Genomic DNA, 13,842 nt, shown 5'->3' on the forward strand with positions numbered 1-13,842 from the left:
GACAGAGGGAGGTGCGAAACTGGAAAGTTCTTAATGAGTTTTGGCAGTAGCTGATGAGTAGTAGATTCAGTCACATACAATTGTGGTGTTTTTGCATTTAATATTTGAAGGTCTGATTTGCACTAATTTGAAAACTAGAATGACCGCACCGCGGATATATGCCTCTGCCAACAAGTGAGCAGTCGACATGCATGTCTGTCCATGAGTTTGACCTTTGAGCCAAATGGGAAGAAATTTCGTCAAGGTGTTACTGAGATGTGGCATTACCGAGCTTGGAAATGGCGTTCAAGAGGTCACAGTGACCTTGATCTTTGACCACCAAAATCTAATCAGTTCATCCTTGAGTCCAAGTGGACGTTGGAGGCAAATTAGATTAAATTCCATCAAGGCATTCCTAAGATATCATGTTAGCGAACATAAAACAAGCGGTTGTGATGGCAGTAACTTGAACTTTGACCACCAAAATCTAATCAGTTCATCCTTGAGCTTAAAGGGATAGTTCAGTTTGTTTGAAGTGGGGTCCTATGAGGTATTCTCATACAGTCAGTGCACTGGGTAAAGCACTCTGGACGCATCGCCCACCGAGATAGGAGAACTGCACTCCAGCTGCGGCAGGCACAGAGAGCTGTCTGCTGAGTGTGATGGGGGCCAAGAGCAAAAACATACAAAACAACAGAAAGAATACATAAAGTGTTTCCATACTGCTCACCTGGCGTAATGCAAGTCTCCACCAGCCCTGTGATGCCAAGTTGACTTGAAAATATGTCATTTACACCCTGTTTTTAGCTGAAATCGTCACTGGAGCTAGCAGCTGAAAGTTCAACAACTAGGGTACAGTGTACCTTGCTACAGTGACGATTTCAGCTAAAAACAGGGTGTAAATGACATCTTTTCAAGTCAACTTGGCATCTCAGGGCTTGTGGGAGACTTGCATTATGCCAGGTGAGCAGCATGGAAGCATTTCATGTATTTTTTCTGTTGTTTTGTATGTTTTTGCTCTTGGCCCCCATCACACTCAGCAGACAGCTCTCTGTGCCTGCCGCAGCTGGAGTGCAGTTCTCCTATATCGGTGGGCGATGCGTCCAGAGTGCTTTACCCAGTGCACTGACTGTATGAGAGTACCTCATAGGACCCCACTTCAAACAAACTGAACTATCCCTTTAAGTGGACGTTTGATGCAAATTGGAAGAAATTTCGTCAAAGCGTTCTTGAGATGGCGCGTTGACAAGCTTGAAAATGACCTCATCAAGGTAGGCTAGAAACGGCTCCCAAATAGTTGAGCATTTTTTAAGTGAGTTGGTCCTCAGGAACCTAAGTTTCTCCATCCGTATGACAGAGGTCATGTCCGTCATTGAGCACGCTCAGGTGCGGCCGGGGAATGGGACGCGGTTCCTGCTGCCGGCCGGAGCCGAAGGTTGTCTTCAGCGGCTCTGTCTTCCTCTGGCTCCCTGAGGTCTCATGGTGGCAACAGGCTGTCCTGGTCATCTACGTCACCTCTCTCTCTCCACTGTAGCCAGGTGAATGTCGTTCCTCACATTCTGCAGTATGGGGCCAAATAACCCGACCGGGCTTATGGGGCCGTCAAACAGCGTCTTGCGAATGTCCGGCGGAAAGTGGGAATCACAGAGCCAGAGGTTTCGCTGGATTTGTGTTTGCCAGGCTAAGGTGTGAGAGGAGTTGACCGTGTATGCTTGTGCTAGCTGGACGATGGCCGTCATGGAGTTCCCCAGCTTAGTCACCTCGGGGGCCACTCTCAGTGTTGCGGAGAAGAGCGGAGGCGGCGGAAGCCAGCAGCACAATATTATTCTGTGCAGCTATGGTTTGAGTGGCACACCAGTGGGTTTTGTCCAAAAGCTTCATGAAATTTACGTCACTTTCGGCAGGGGGAGTGGCTTTCCGCCACCCGAAGAACACGCTGGGGAGGAAGGATGCCTGATGGAGCGTGGAGACCCAGCAAACATTGTCTTGACCGCGACGTCACCAGACCATATAATTGTGGTTTGGCATCTACCCAGAAAGTCTGACGTTCTCTCCACGTTCCTCCAAAGTAACGTTTAGACTGTCACTTCAAAACAAAAAATATTTATCTCATATTGCTTTGAAAACACCACATGTAGGTGTCTTTTGTGTTTTTGTTGAATAAAATGACATTTGATTGACAATTTACCTGTTGTGTGATCAGATATTCACAGTGTGACATGCACTCCACGTGCAATAACGACTTTTATTGAACGCCCTTTTCTTTTTTTAATGTGAAAACACGTTTATGTCATATAAGTGCCCATAGCAAGTGTCTCTTATTGTATTTATCACAAACTTCTTGAATCCTGTGGTGTATTGTCCCATTTCTTTTGTCGTAATTGAACGCAGTGTTGTGGGTCTTGGGAATGCTAAGTTCTCAATGTTAAGTATCTCTATATATGACCAAATCCGCAGTCTTTCTAACAAAATCCGTAGCCTAAGGGATAAGACACAGGACTCCAAAGCGGGCGCCGCAGCCACGATGAGGTAATTTTTTTTTCTTTCGATGTAGCAAAAATCGTTGAATCTGGACATACAGTAGGCTATATGCAACGCTGCTGCATGCATACTGTGCATATTTGTATCTGAATATCTGAATATAGCCGTTGTGGGAGCGGCATATTTCAACGTTGTGGGGAAGTAGAGGAATTACGTCGCTACGATTTCCATTCCGGATATATAATTAGACCCTGACTAGATGTAGTGGTTTGACGTACAGCACACGGTCGTTATACGTGAAAATGTTTGCTGGGGAGGAGAGGATGGAGCTGGAGAGAGGGAGAGTTGCAGCGGCAGGGCCGCCTCGCCAGTGAAGAGATCCCCAAACCCCACGCTTCCCAATGGGGAAGACGAGAGTCGTCATCCTCATTGGCAGCGGCCATAGCAGAGGAGCTTGCTGGAGGGGCAGCGTCGACTTGCGGTGATGCCGCGGTGGCGACGGCTGCCATGCCGTGGAAATCTTCCTCCATGACGGTGAAGAATTCTACCCTACGCGGGCAAGCCACGGTGGTGGAACTGAGTGTCAGCCCCGCGCGACGGGGATCCAGACAGGTGAAGCACTTATGGTTCAGATCATCTGGGTTGATGAAGCCGGTCCGGCATTCCTGGCAGAATCTGATGCCAGCGGAGAAATGGCCGTGGGGATGCTTTGGTCGGGCGCTGCTGTTAGAGGCACCCTCGCCGGCTTCTCCACGCCGCTCGTTCTGCTGGCCGCTCATCTTCTTGTTCTTGCTAGTAGAGGGAAGTTGTCTCTCGAAGTCGGTGTACCACCAGAATTATTCACAGGTGTTCCCTGGCAATCAAACCAGTCAGATTCTCGTCTCGCCGTTCCTGTAATACAGTTGGCGTGAGGCATATATGCTGTAATTCTCCCCATGCAGAAGTTGGATAGGCCTATCTCCATTGACTGTATCTCTTATCCCTATCTCACAACAACACCATCACATCATATACCTGTTAAAAACATCTGTGATTCGGGTTGCAATTCGGGTTATTTTGTTGACTGGATAATAGAAATGTGTTTGCAGCGGGAAAACGTGGGAGACAAAAGAAAAGATGGGAGGATTTAGAGTGGACTCAATTAAAACTCGGTGAAACAGTGAGAGCTGCCAAGGACAGAGAGAGATGGAGAGAGCTTGTCGACAGATCGTCTGTGGTGCCCCAACGACCCTCCGGGTTATGGGTTAGGTGAAGGTGTCCAAGTTTTCTCAATTAATTTGCCATTAACCCCTCTTTGTGATGTGATAAAAGTTTATCAGTGAATTATAGCTGATTGCCTCACTGAATAATCTGCTGGTTACCCAATTTTAGCAGCAGAATTTGATGTCCTGGCATTGATGTCCTGGCACTAAAAGAAAGGTGTCTTAGGCTAACTATTAGCAGGGCCACTGATAACTGGTATCAACGTAATTTTGCTTGCTGGGTTCTCTCTCTCATCTCTCGATATCCTCTTTTGAGTCCCATGCAGTTGCTGTTTCCCTACCTGTCAAGCTCAACATTGTGGTGATCTACCGCCCGCCTGGTCCGCTTGGTAACTTCCTTGATGAGATGGATACCCTCCTCTCCGTCTTTCCTGAGGATGGCACTCCACTCATTCTTCTGGGTGACTTCAACATCCAGGCGGTAACCCTGCAATCCTCCCTCTTCCTTAACTTCTTCTCATCCTTCGATCTCTCCCTCTCTCTATCTCCACCCACTCATAAGGCTGGGAACCTGCTTGACCTGGTCTTCACCCGATCCTGCTGCACTTCCACTACTCTTTTATCCTCTCTCTCCTCTGCTCTTGACTCTCTCTGCCCTCTCACCTCGAAACCTCCTCGATCCTCTCCCCCTGCTCCTTGGTTGTCTGAATCTCTTCGAACTCATCGAACGGAGCTTCGGGCAGCTGAGAGGAAATGGAGAAAAACACAGAACCCCAGGGATCTCTCTGCTTACCACCTTATCCACTCTAACTTTACATCTGCTGTCTCAACAGCAAAAACCTTCTTCTTCATTTCTGAAATTCAGTTCTCTGCATCCAACCCCAGCAAATTATTTTCCACCTTCTCCTCTCTCCTCAACCCTCCCTCACCTCCCCCACCATCCTCCCTCTCTGCTGATGTTTTTGTAACCTTCTTTGCTAAGAAGGTAGATGACATCAGCTCTTCCTTCCCCCCTCCAGTCAATAGCTGCAATACTCCCAACTCCAACTCTCTGACCCCTGATACAGGGCTTACCTCCTTCTCTCCCCTCTCCCCCGAAGAGGTCCTTAAACTTGTCAGGTCTAACCGTGCCACCTCCTGCCCCCCTTGATCCTATCCCTTCCTCTCTTCTCCAATCCATCTCCACTGATATATCTCCCTTCCTCACTACCCTTATCAACTCCTCTCTATCCTCTGGTCTTGTGCCAGCTCCTCTAAAGACTGCTAGAGTCAAGCCACTCCTTAAGAAACCCTCCCTTGACCCTACTGCCATCCAGAACTACCGCCCTGTCTCTCTTCTCTCATTCATTTCCAAAACCCTTGAACGGGCTGCTTCCGAACAACTTTCTCTCTATCTCTCCCAGAATGACCTACTGGATCCTCTACAATCCGGCTTCAAGGCTTCTCACTCTACTGAGACAGCCCTCATTTCAGTCACTGAGGCCTTACACACTGCTAAGGCCTCATCTCTCTCCTATGTCCTTGTCCTCCTTGACTTGTCTGCAGCTTTTGATACAGTGAATCACCAGATTCTTCTCTCTACTCTCTCTGATCTAGGCATCTCAGGATCTGCATTCTCCTGGTTTCCCTCCTATCTCTCTAACCGCTCATACCAGGTTCTATGGCGAGGATCCCTATCCAGATCCCGTACTCTTAGCACAGGTGTGCCACAGGGCTCAGTCCTGGGCCCCTTGCTATTCCTTCTCTATATCAGATCTCTTGGCCATGTGATCTCATCGCATGGCTTCTCTTATCACTGCTATGCTGATGACACTCAGCTCTACCTCTCTTTCCCCCCCTCAGACACCCACATCGAGGCACGTATCGCTGCATGCCTCAAAGACATTAGTGCTTGGATGTCTGCCCACCATCTCAAGCTGAATCTTGGTAAGACCGAGCTACTCTTCCTCCCTGGGAAAGACTGTCCCCTCACCGACCTCTCCATCTCCATTGACAACACTACTGTGTTTCCCTCTCAAACAGCTAAGAACCTTGGAGTGATCCTTGACAATCAGCTGTCCAACTCAGCCTACATCGCAGCAACTGCCCGCTCCTGTAGGTTCTCCCTGTACAACATCCGCAAAATCCGTCCGTTTCTCACAAGGGAAGCGACACAACTCCTGGTCCAGGCACTTGTCATCTCTCGCCTGGACTACTGCAATGTTCTTCTGGCTGGGCTACCGGCTACAGCCATCCATCCGCTTCAGCTCATCCAGAACGCTGCAGCCCGTCTGGTATTCAACCAACCCAAATTCTCTCATGTCACTTCCCTCTTCCGGGACCTTCACTGGCTTCCCATCTCGGTACGCATTCAATTCAAAACACTGGTTCTGGCCTACAGGGCAGTACACCAGACAGCCCCTCGGTACTTACAATCTATGGTCAGGCTCCAAAGCTCTCACCGTTCCCTCTGCTCCTCCACCAACGCAGGATGCCTCGCCCCCCCTCCGCTACGGGGGCTCAAAAGTTGCTCATTCCGTTCCCGACTCTTCTTGTCCCTGGCACCTCAATGGTGGAACGAGCTTCCACCTTCGGTCACAACTTCTTGAACTAACTTCTTTGTCTCTCTCTCTCTCAAAAAAACAACAACCAAACCCTACCCTACCCTAACTAACCTACAATCTAAACTTGTACCACTATTCCTTACAGAAGTTGTAGTTGTCATAGACTGTGTTGCATAGTTGATTGCTCTATTGTTGACAAAAATGTGTTACTGTAAGTCCCTTTGGATAAAAGCATCTGCCAAATGATGTAATGTAATGTAATGTAATGTAATGGCACTTCCGTGCGTAATGACGTATCCAAAAGGAATTCCCCTGCGCTGCGCAGCGTGGAGAATAATGGTGCGCTCAAGCGCAGCGGGGTATTTTTGCGCTAAGAGGTGCTTTTCAAAGCTCTTAACGCAAAGTAATTGTGCGCATGCTGACGATCGGAGAATGCCATCTGTGTCCCCGCATTTTGCGCGGACACGCCTGGTTAGATGGGTGTAGAGGTAATATCGCGGCAGGGGGGAGACAAATCGCTTGTGCTCACCCCCAATTTACATTGTGTGCTGCATTAAACGAGCGCAAAACAGGCGCAAAAACACTAAATTACCGCTTTTGCGATGATAGGGCCCTGTGTGTCTCAATGGCTGACATTCTGATTCAAGGATAAGACCGATCATTTGTTGTTCAATCAAATGAAGAAGAAAAAAAGGCATTGGGTTTGCCAGAGCTCGTTTGCCAGTCTGATAAATGAACCTCAACAACACATAGAAGAAGAACTGGACAGACAAAACTGTCTTTAATTGTCACACGAAGACACCCAACACACACATGTGGCCAGCCACACACACACCCATGCTGACAGTGGCCGGTGAAACACAGTCTCTGCATTTATCCCATCCAGGCTTGTCCTTCCTCCGGGGGGCAGCCAGGAGCAGTGGGCAGCTTTCTTGTGTACAGCGCCCGGGGACCAACTTCAAATGTTATCGTCACTGGTCAGATGGTGATCTTCTGCATGTTTTTAGAGTGGGGGTCCATATCGATGTTGTATGGAGGAACCCCAGGGGAGCACAGGGAGAACATGCAAACTCCACACAGAAAAGCCCCTTCCGACGAGATAACCCACATGCATCCACAGCGTCCCAGGCGGGAATCGAACCGAGGACCTTCTAGCTGTGAGGCGACAACACTACCACTGCGACACGGTGCCCCCTAGTGGGATAGTGTACACTATCAATGATTGGGATTAATGTCAATGACAGCAACCACAGTTAATTATAATAGTACCCTATTGCATTCATGAATGAAATGTGTTTTTGTTGAAACAAGCTCTTGTCATTCTACTATGCCTATTATATTCACTCGTCATGATGATTTTGATGGTATTTTACCCATCATGTTCTTTTTTGTATTCTTTCCTGGCTTCAATAAGATGATGTAACATTTTGGAATAAAGATACAGATTAGCAGTGCAAAACTGGAGGCCAGAATTGCAAATATCTCCACAGCAACACTGAACTTCCCTGGAGAGCTGACATATGCAGGGATAAAGGTGATCCAGACCGCACAGAATATCAACATGCTGAAGGTGATAAATTTGGCTTCATTGAAATTATCAGGCAACTTTCGAGCCAAAAAAGCTAGAAAGAAACATAACATAGCCAGGACTCCTATATACCCCAACACAGCCCAGAAGCCCACAGCTGAGCCTAATGCACATTCTAAGATGATTTTGTCTTTAAAGTGTTTAAAGTTCTTGAAAGGAAAAGGAGGAGAGATAGTTAGCCAAAGTATGCAAATCAGGACCTGTATGAGAGTGAAAGCCAGAACACTGAGTCTCTGCTGAGCAGGGCCAAACCATTTCATGATATTACTCCCTGGAAGTGTAGCCCTGAAGGCCAGTAACACCACTATAGTTTTCCCCAGAACACAAGACATGCAGAGGACAAAGGTGATCCCAAATGCTGTGTGTCGCAGCATGCAGGACCACTCAGAGGGCCGGCCGATGAAGGTCAGAGAACACAGGAAACACAGAGCCAGGGAGAAGAGCAACAGGAAGCTCAGCTCAGAGTTGTTGGCCTTGACTATGGGGGTGTTCCTGTATCTGAAGAAAATGAAAGCCACCATAGCAGTCATCCAAGTTCCTAACAGGGACGCCGCCGTGAGCAGTGCCCCCATAACCTCTTCATATGATAGAAACTGTGTGTCCTTCTTTTCACAGTCATCTCTTTTCTCGTTTGACCAGAATTCAGGATGGCATCGCACACAGGTGATGGAATCTACAAGTTAAAATCAAAACAGATATTAGATTTCCTGAGTAGCACCCTTATTTTCCCACGGCGGTGGCAGCAGGCCAGCACACCCACTCACTCACTCAGTCACTCAGTCAATCATAGACATTTAGTGAAGCGGCGGGGGTAGAGAATATCGGGCCGTAGCGAGGGATAAGTAGGTCATGGAGTCAGGGTTTGATGGTTGCGGGTAGGGGGATGTGGGCGGTGGAATGGGGCATGGTCAGGAAAGGGGGTGGGACTAGGGAAGAGGGGCCGTAGCTAGAGATAGGAAGGTCGTAGAGTCGGGATTCGAGGGGTAAATAGGTTTTTGTGTTGCCAGTAGGTGGCGCTATGACTCTGCGCGTGTCCGGAATTGGGCATCGCACTCCGTCGGTCAATCAGATGAACAGTTCTCGAGATAAAACACTTTTTGTGCTGCCAGTAGATTGCACTGTCTGAATTTCATGAAATTCTGCACTGCACTTTGCCAGGTCCTCCTCAGCGCACTACCAAAGTTTGGAGGTGATCGGAGCAATGGTTGAGTTATGGGAATTTAAAATCTAAAACATTGCCCTAGCAAACACAATCATTTGTGTTTTCCATGCTGGTTTCATTCCAGACCTGGAGCAACGTGTGACTTGCAAACTCTGGACAGAGAGACATACATAGATACATGCATACAGTTCAAAAATTAAACTACTGTAGTAGAATGTTATATTCTAGCGATTGAAGGGGGGGGGGGGGGGGGGTGTAGTGACTACATTTTCATTTTTGGGTGAACATATCCTTTAAAGTCGTGGTGGTAGGCCAAGTGTGATAATCTTGGCCATGTGAAATTGTGTATGTTTGACTAGGGTAAAATGTAGGCTACTTATTTACATAATTAATTCGTTTTACACCCAATGTACATTATGGTTGGGTAGGTTCCAGCCGCCTGTGACCTTGAAAAGGATTAAAGCCGGTCGTAAAAAAGAATGATGCGTAGGGTATTGTTTGTTATCGACAACTAATTTACATGTTGTTTACAGTATAATGGAAAATCTAAAAGTGGCGACAAGGTAGCTCAGCAGGCCAATGTAAGTGCCCTTGTCCAATTCTCTGAAGATGTACTTTGTATTAACTGATTAAGTATACCTGTACATTACTTCTTTGTAAAATTCTTCTATACACATCAAGAAGCTCCTTTTTTCTATTTACTGTTTACAGTATAATCACATAATGCTACTCAACTATTTTTTTTATAAATCAGAACAAGACTTGAATTCACAGTACTCTCAAATTTCATATTCAATGCACTGATGATGAACTGAATATTTTTGGATTGCTGATATTGAATTTATATGTGTTATACTCTAGTACCTGTGGTGTTGCTGATTTCTCCCTCTGCACATGGTATACAGTCATAGCAGCAGACCGGCATTCCTTTCTGGAGGACCTTACGGGTTCCTGGGGGACAGCTCTCACTGCACACTGACACAGGCACCTGCATGAACAAAAATAAGAGATACTTTGATATGTTGTTGTCCTACAAGTCACCATTTGGAATTCTGATGAAATCAACATTATGATACAATGATTCTGCAAGTTAACAATACATGAATGATCGTATTAACCTGTTCTGAGTTCTGTGCCCAAATTAAGGAGTTAGTGTGGAGATTTAGCAGTTTTTCTGCAGGTAAAGATGCGTCATAAAAACCAACAGTGGCAAACTCCACACTGCCATTTTCATTCGGCTGCCAGTTTATGATTTCATACTTTGCTGCTGGGTCTCCATTCTCATCAAAGTAAACGTCCTCCCCCTCCTTTGTCTTGAACTGAACCTTTTTAATGTGCTGCAAAATCTAAGCAGATACATATTACTTGACTTATTCCATTAAATGTAAACCACATTGTATTAGCTCTGCAGAATGATGGACATGCAACAATTTATTAAACAATACAGTTAAAAAAAAAAAAGCAAAAAAAAAAAAAAAATCTGTTCATGTCAAGCACATGATGTTGAACTATCAGTCAGCCTTCAGTGTTCAACTCACCGTGAATGGATCTGGCTGTACCTTATTGCCACATATTTCTTTACAGCCAAGAATATTATGTAGTGCATGAGCCACAGCATACACTGATTTATAGACATTGTTAAAGATGGGCATGAGTGACATATCAGTGAAACGGTTTTGCTGCCCAGACACATCTTCAGACCCTGTACAGATCTGATTCCCTTCTGAGCCCTTCGTCTGCTTAAACCTACAATCAAACATTGTCTCCCAGAATTCTGTGAACAATTCATTACTAGATGAATTGAGTGACTTTACATCCAAAATGAACTCTCTCATGCCTGTGACATGGGCCTTGGGGATGGACAGCCCTATAGCACCATCCAGGATGTGGTGTCCATTCATAGTCGCAGTGTAGGAATGAACGATCCAGGCCTCACTGCCTACCCACTGGTACCCAGTCAGGTTCTGAGAGGCCATTCCATGTATTAGTATTGCCAAATCATGGGGGGCGAAGAAAGCGACAATCACCTGCGAAGTGGAAGCTTTGATAATGTCAATTATTGCCTGTATTTTTTCTGGTGGATCTGTTCTAAAGAAGGATACAGAGTACTCTAGACAGATGCCCAGATGTTGGGCCGTCTCTGTGAATATGGCCATACCATTATTGCCATAATCATTATTGCTTCTAATTGCCCCGACCCAAGTCCAACCAAAGTGCTTAACCAACTGGGCCAGAGCTCTGCTCTGGTAGAAGTCACTGGGTATTGTTCTGAGGAAGGATGGGTACCGGACTTTGTCACTGAGACAAGCACAGGTGGCAAAATAGCTGATCTAGAGAGTAGAAATGAATGATATTCCCAAGATGAAGATGCAAATTCTAAAATAATATATACACAAGAAAACATTAGCACATTAGCAGTAATTCTCTTAAAACTGCCTTTACTGTGAGCAGTCAGACAAATTGCAGTATAATAATCACTGTATTATCGAGAAAATAAAACAAAAATAAATAGATCAAATTGTGGCCAAGGTTCATTACAGTACATTTGTTATTTTTATACATCATGTATTTGTTAAAAATAACAACAATACCCACCACTGGGATATGAAAAGGTCCAATGACAGTGGATACAGCCATGGCAGGAGAGGAGGAACCCTCTCCTATAATGGCCTGCACTTGGGCCGGTCTGGTGCAGGGTGCCTTGGAGGCTGTGGATATATCCTCATTACCATTAGCCAAGGCCAGTGCCACCCTCACTCCCCTTGTAATGGAGCCACATTCATCATAGATCTTGTAGCCCAGAAAGATGCCAGGCAGCAAGTCTGTGCTGTTGTTAATCTCCTCAATGGCAAAGAGCATAGCCTGAGCAAACTGGTATCCTGTGAAAGTCAAACTTGACCCAGACAATTATAAATAGTTATAGACAGTATCTGCTTGAAATGAAACAAAATTAAACGTGAAACATGAAACTATATGAACAAACATTTCTTACTTCAAAACTCAGCGTGATAACTTTTTAATCTATTTTACCCAGCTCTTCTAATCTTCTATCTTACTAATGTCAAACACCTTGCTACAGTGTGATTTACCGGGTGCACTGTTGTGGTGGTGGTCTGTTCATGTAGGTGTCCTGTCTGCTTATCCAGCTGCTGTGGAAAGAGAAGATTCCCCCCAAAATAATGTCCCCATTCATAGACAGCTGGGGGACCTCCGGCTTCCCTATCTGCCTACACACTGGCTCCTCAGCCCCAGAGAGAGATGCCACCAGCAACAGCTGCAGAACGGCCCAGCCCTGCTCTGGCCACCTTTTGGTGGACATAATAATAAGACCGTCCGTTACACACCAGAGCAATTCGAACAGCACGGAATTGCAATGCGAATTTTGAGCCACCTGTCAATCACAGCAACAAATGTGTACACATCGGAACTGAATTTCTGAAAAATCGACCCTCGTCCGAAAAAATAAACGCTGCAATATCGCTCAGTGACGTCGCCATTGGTATGCACGGTTCCATTGACTGATATCGTTTTGAAAAGTATTATTGAGGTAGGAATTCATCGCACAAAGAAAGAAGAAGAAACACATGTGTATAAGGACCTTAAAGAGACCTGCGAGGCAGCAGCAGATGCATCCTAACAGGACCAGCAGGGCAGAGCTTGCATCTGTATTTATAAATATTAAAGCATGACAGATATTAATATAACACTGTTGTTCCATGGCTCCACAGGGGGGAGGTGCCAAACTAGAAAGTTCCTAATCAGTTTTCGCAGTGTCTGATGAAGTAGCCTAAATTTGGCTCAAACATCCACTTGGACTCAAGGGTGAGCTGATTAGATTTTGGTGGTCAAAGTTCAGAATCAGAATCAGAATAACTTTATTGATCACCGGGGGGAAATTAGGTCATGCTACAGTTTAAGGTCACTGTGACCTCACGACCGCCATTTTCATGCTCGTTAACACGATATCTCAGACATGCCTTTAGGGAATGTATTCAAATTTCGCTCAAACATCAACTTGACTCAAGGATGAACTGCTTAGATTTTGGTGGACAAAGGTCAAAGTTCAAGGTCACTGTGGCTGCATGTCCGTCTGTTCCATCAAGGAAGGGGCGGGCCTAGGTAAAAGGGGCCCTGAGATAGGAAGGTTGTGGAGAGTCGGGACTCAGGATTCGAGGGGTGGGTAGGTGCAGAGCCGTATATATAAAAGAGTCGCAACATCTCCATTCACTCCAATGGACCAGTTTTTTACTCTCAAGAGTTCCAGGAAGTAAGGTCCTGGATTAAGCAGCACTGTTGAATTGCAGCAAAATGGACAGTTTGTGATGTACTTTGAAAGTTTTTTTTTTTTTTTTATCAAATTGTACATTATCAGCTTTATTTTAGAATTCAAAAGTAGCGCGAGACCCCTTCCTGCAGTTCACTGGCTGAGTCATGCGTTTTGGTCCTCCGCTGACGCCACACTCTCTAAATTGTAGGTGCAGTGGGTAGGGGGTGTGGTTTGTGCTATGGGTTGTGGTGAGGAAAAGGGGCGGAGCTAGGGAAAATGGGCTGTAGCTCGGGATTGGAAGGTCGTAGAGTTGGGATTCGAGGGGCATCTAGGAGGAGTGGCTATGATGTGTGGGTGGTGGGAACGTGTGTGGTGAGGGAAAGGGGGGGAGCGTGCAGCGCCTCGAAAATGTGACTCGATGCAGCTGACGCAAACAGCGCGAGTATAAAATAACTAGGCATCTCGCCGATGGCTAGGCTCGCTGGCCCTGCAACTCGTTACTCCGTAACATCGCCTGAGATACATTGTCACGTAATTTGTCAGTTAACAATACAACATTAAACCTTACATATGCCCATATATTAGCACAAATCTCTATGTAATAAGGTAGGTTGCAAAAC

General features: G+C 46.1%; 1 protein-coding gene across 1 annotated transcript; it reads right to left on the minus strand.

Moving 5' to 3' along the window:
• Positions 1–7,552: 7,552 nt before the first annotated feature.
• On the minus strand, positions 7,553–12,253 carry LOC310776553 (extracellular calcium-sensing receptor-like; the record flags this gene model as incomplete). The annotated part of the gene is made up of 6 exons (XM_083636733.1): positions 12,045–12,253; positions 11,551–11,848; positions 10,494–11,285; positions 10,074–10,301; positions 9,820–9,943; positions 7,553–8,466 (listed from the first exon to the last, which is right to left on the minus strand). The coding sequence occupies exons 1-6, from the start codon at positions 12,146–12,148 to the stop codon at positions 7,553–7,555; spliced, it is 2,460 nt and encodes an 819-aa protein (XP_083492859.1). The 5' UTR covers positions 12,149–12,253.
• Positions 12,254–13,842: the final 1,589 nt, after the last annotated feature.

Source organism: Poromitra crassiceps (assembly GCF_964638095.1).
Source record: "Poromitra crassiceps genome assembly, chromosome: 5".
Taxonomy (NCBI): domain Eukaryota; kingdom Metazoa; phylum Chordata; class Actinopteri; order Beryciformes; family Melamphaidae; genus Poromitra; species Poromitra crassiceps.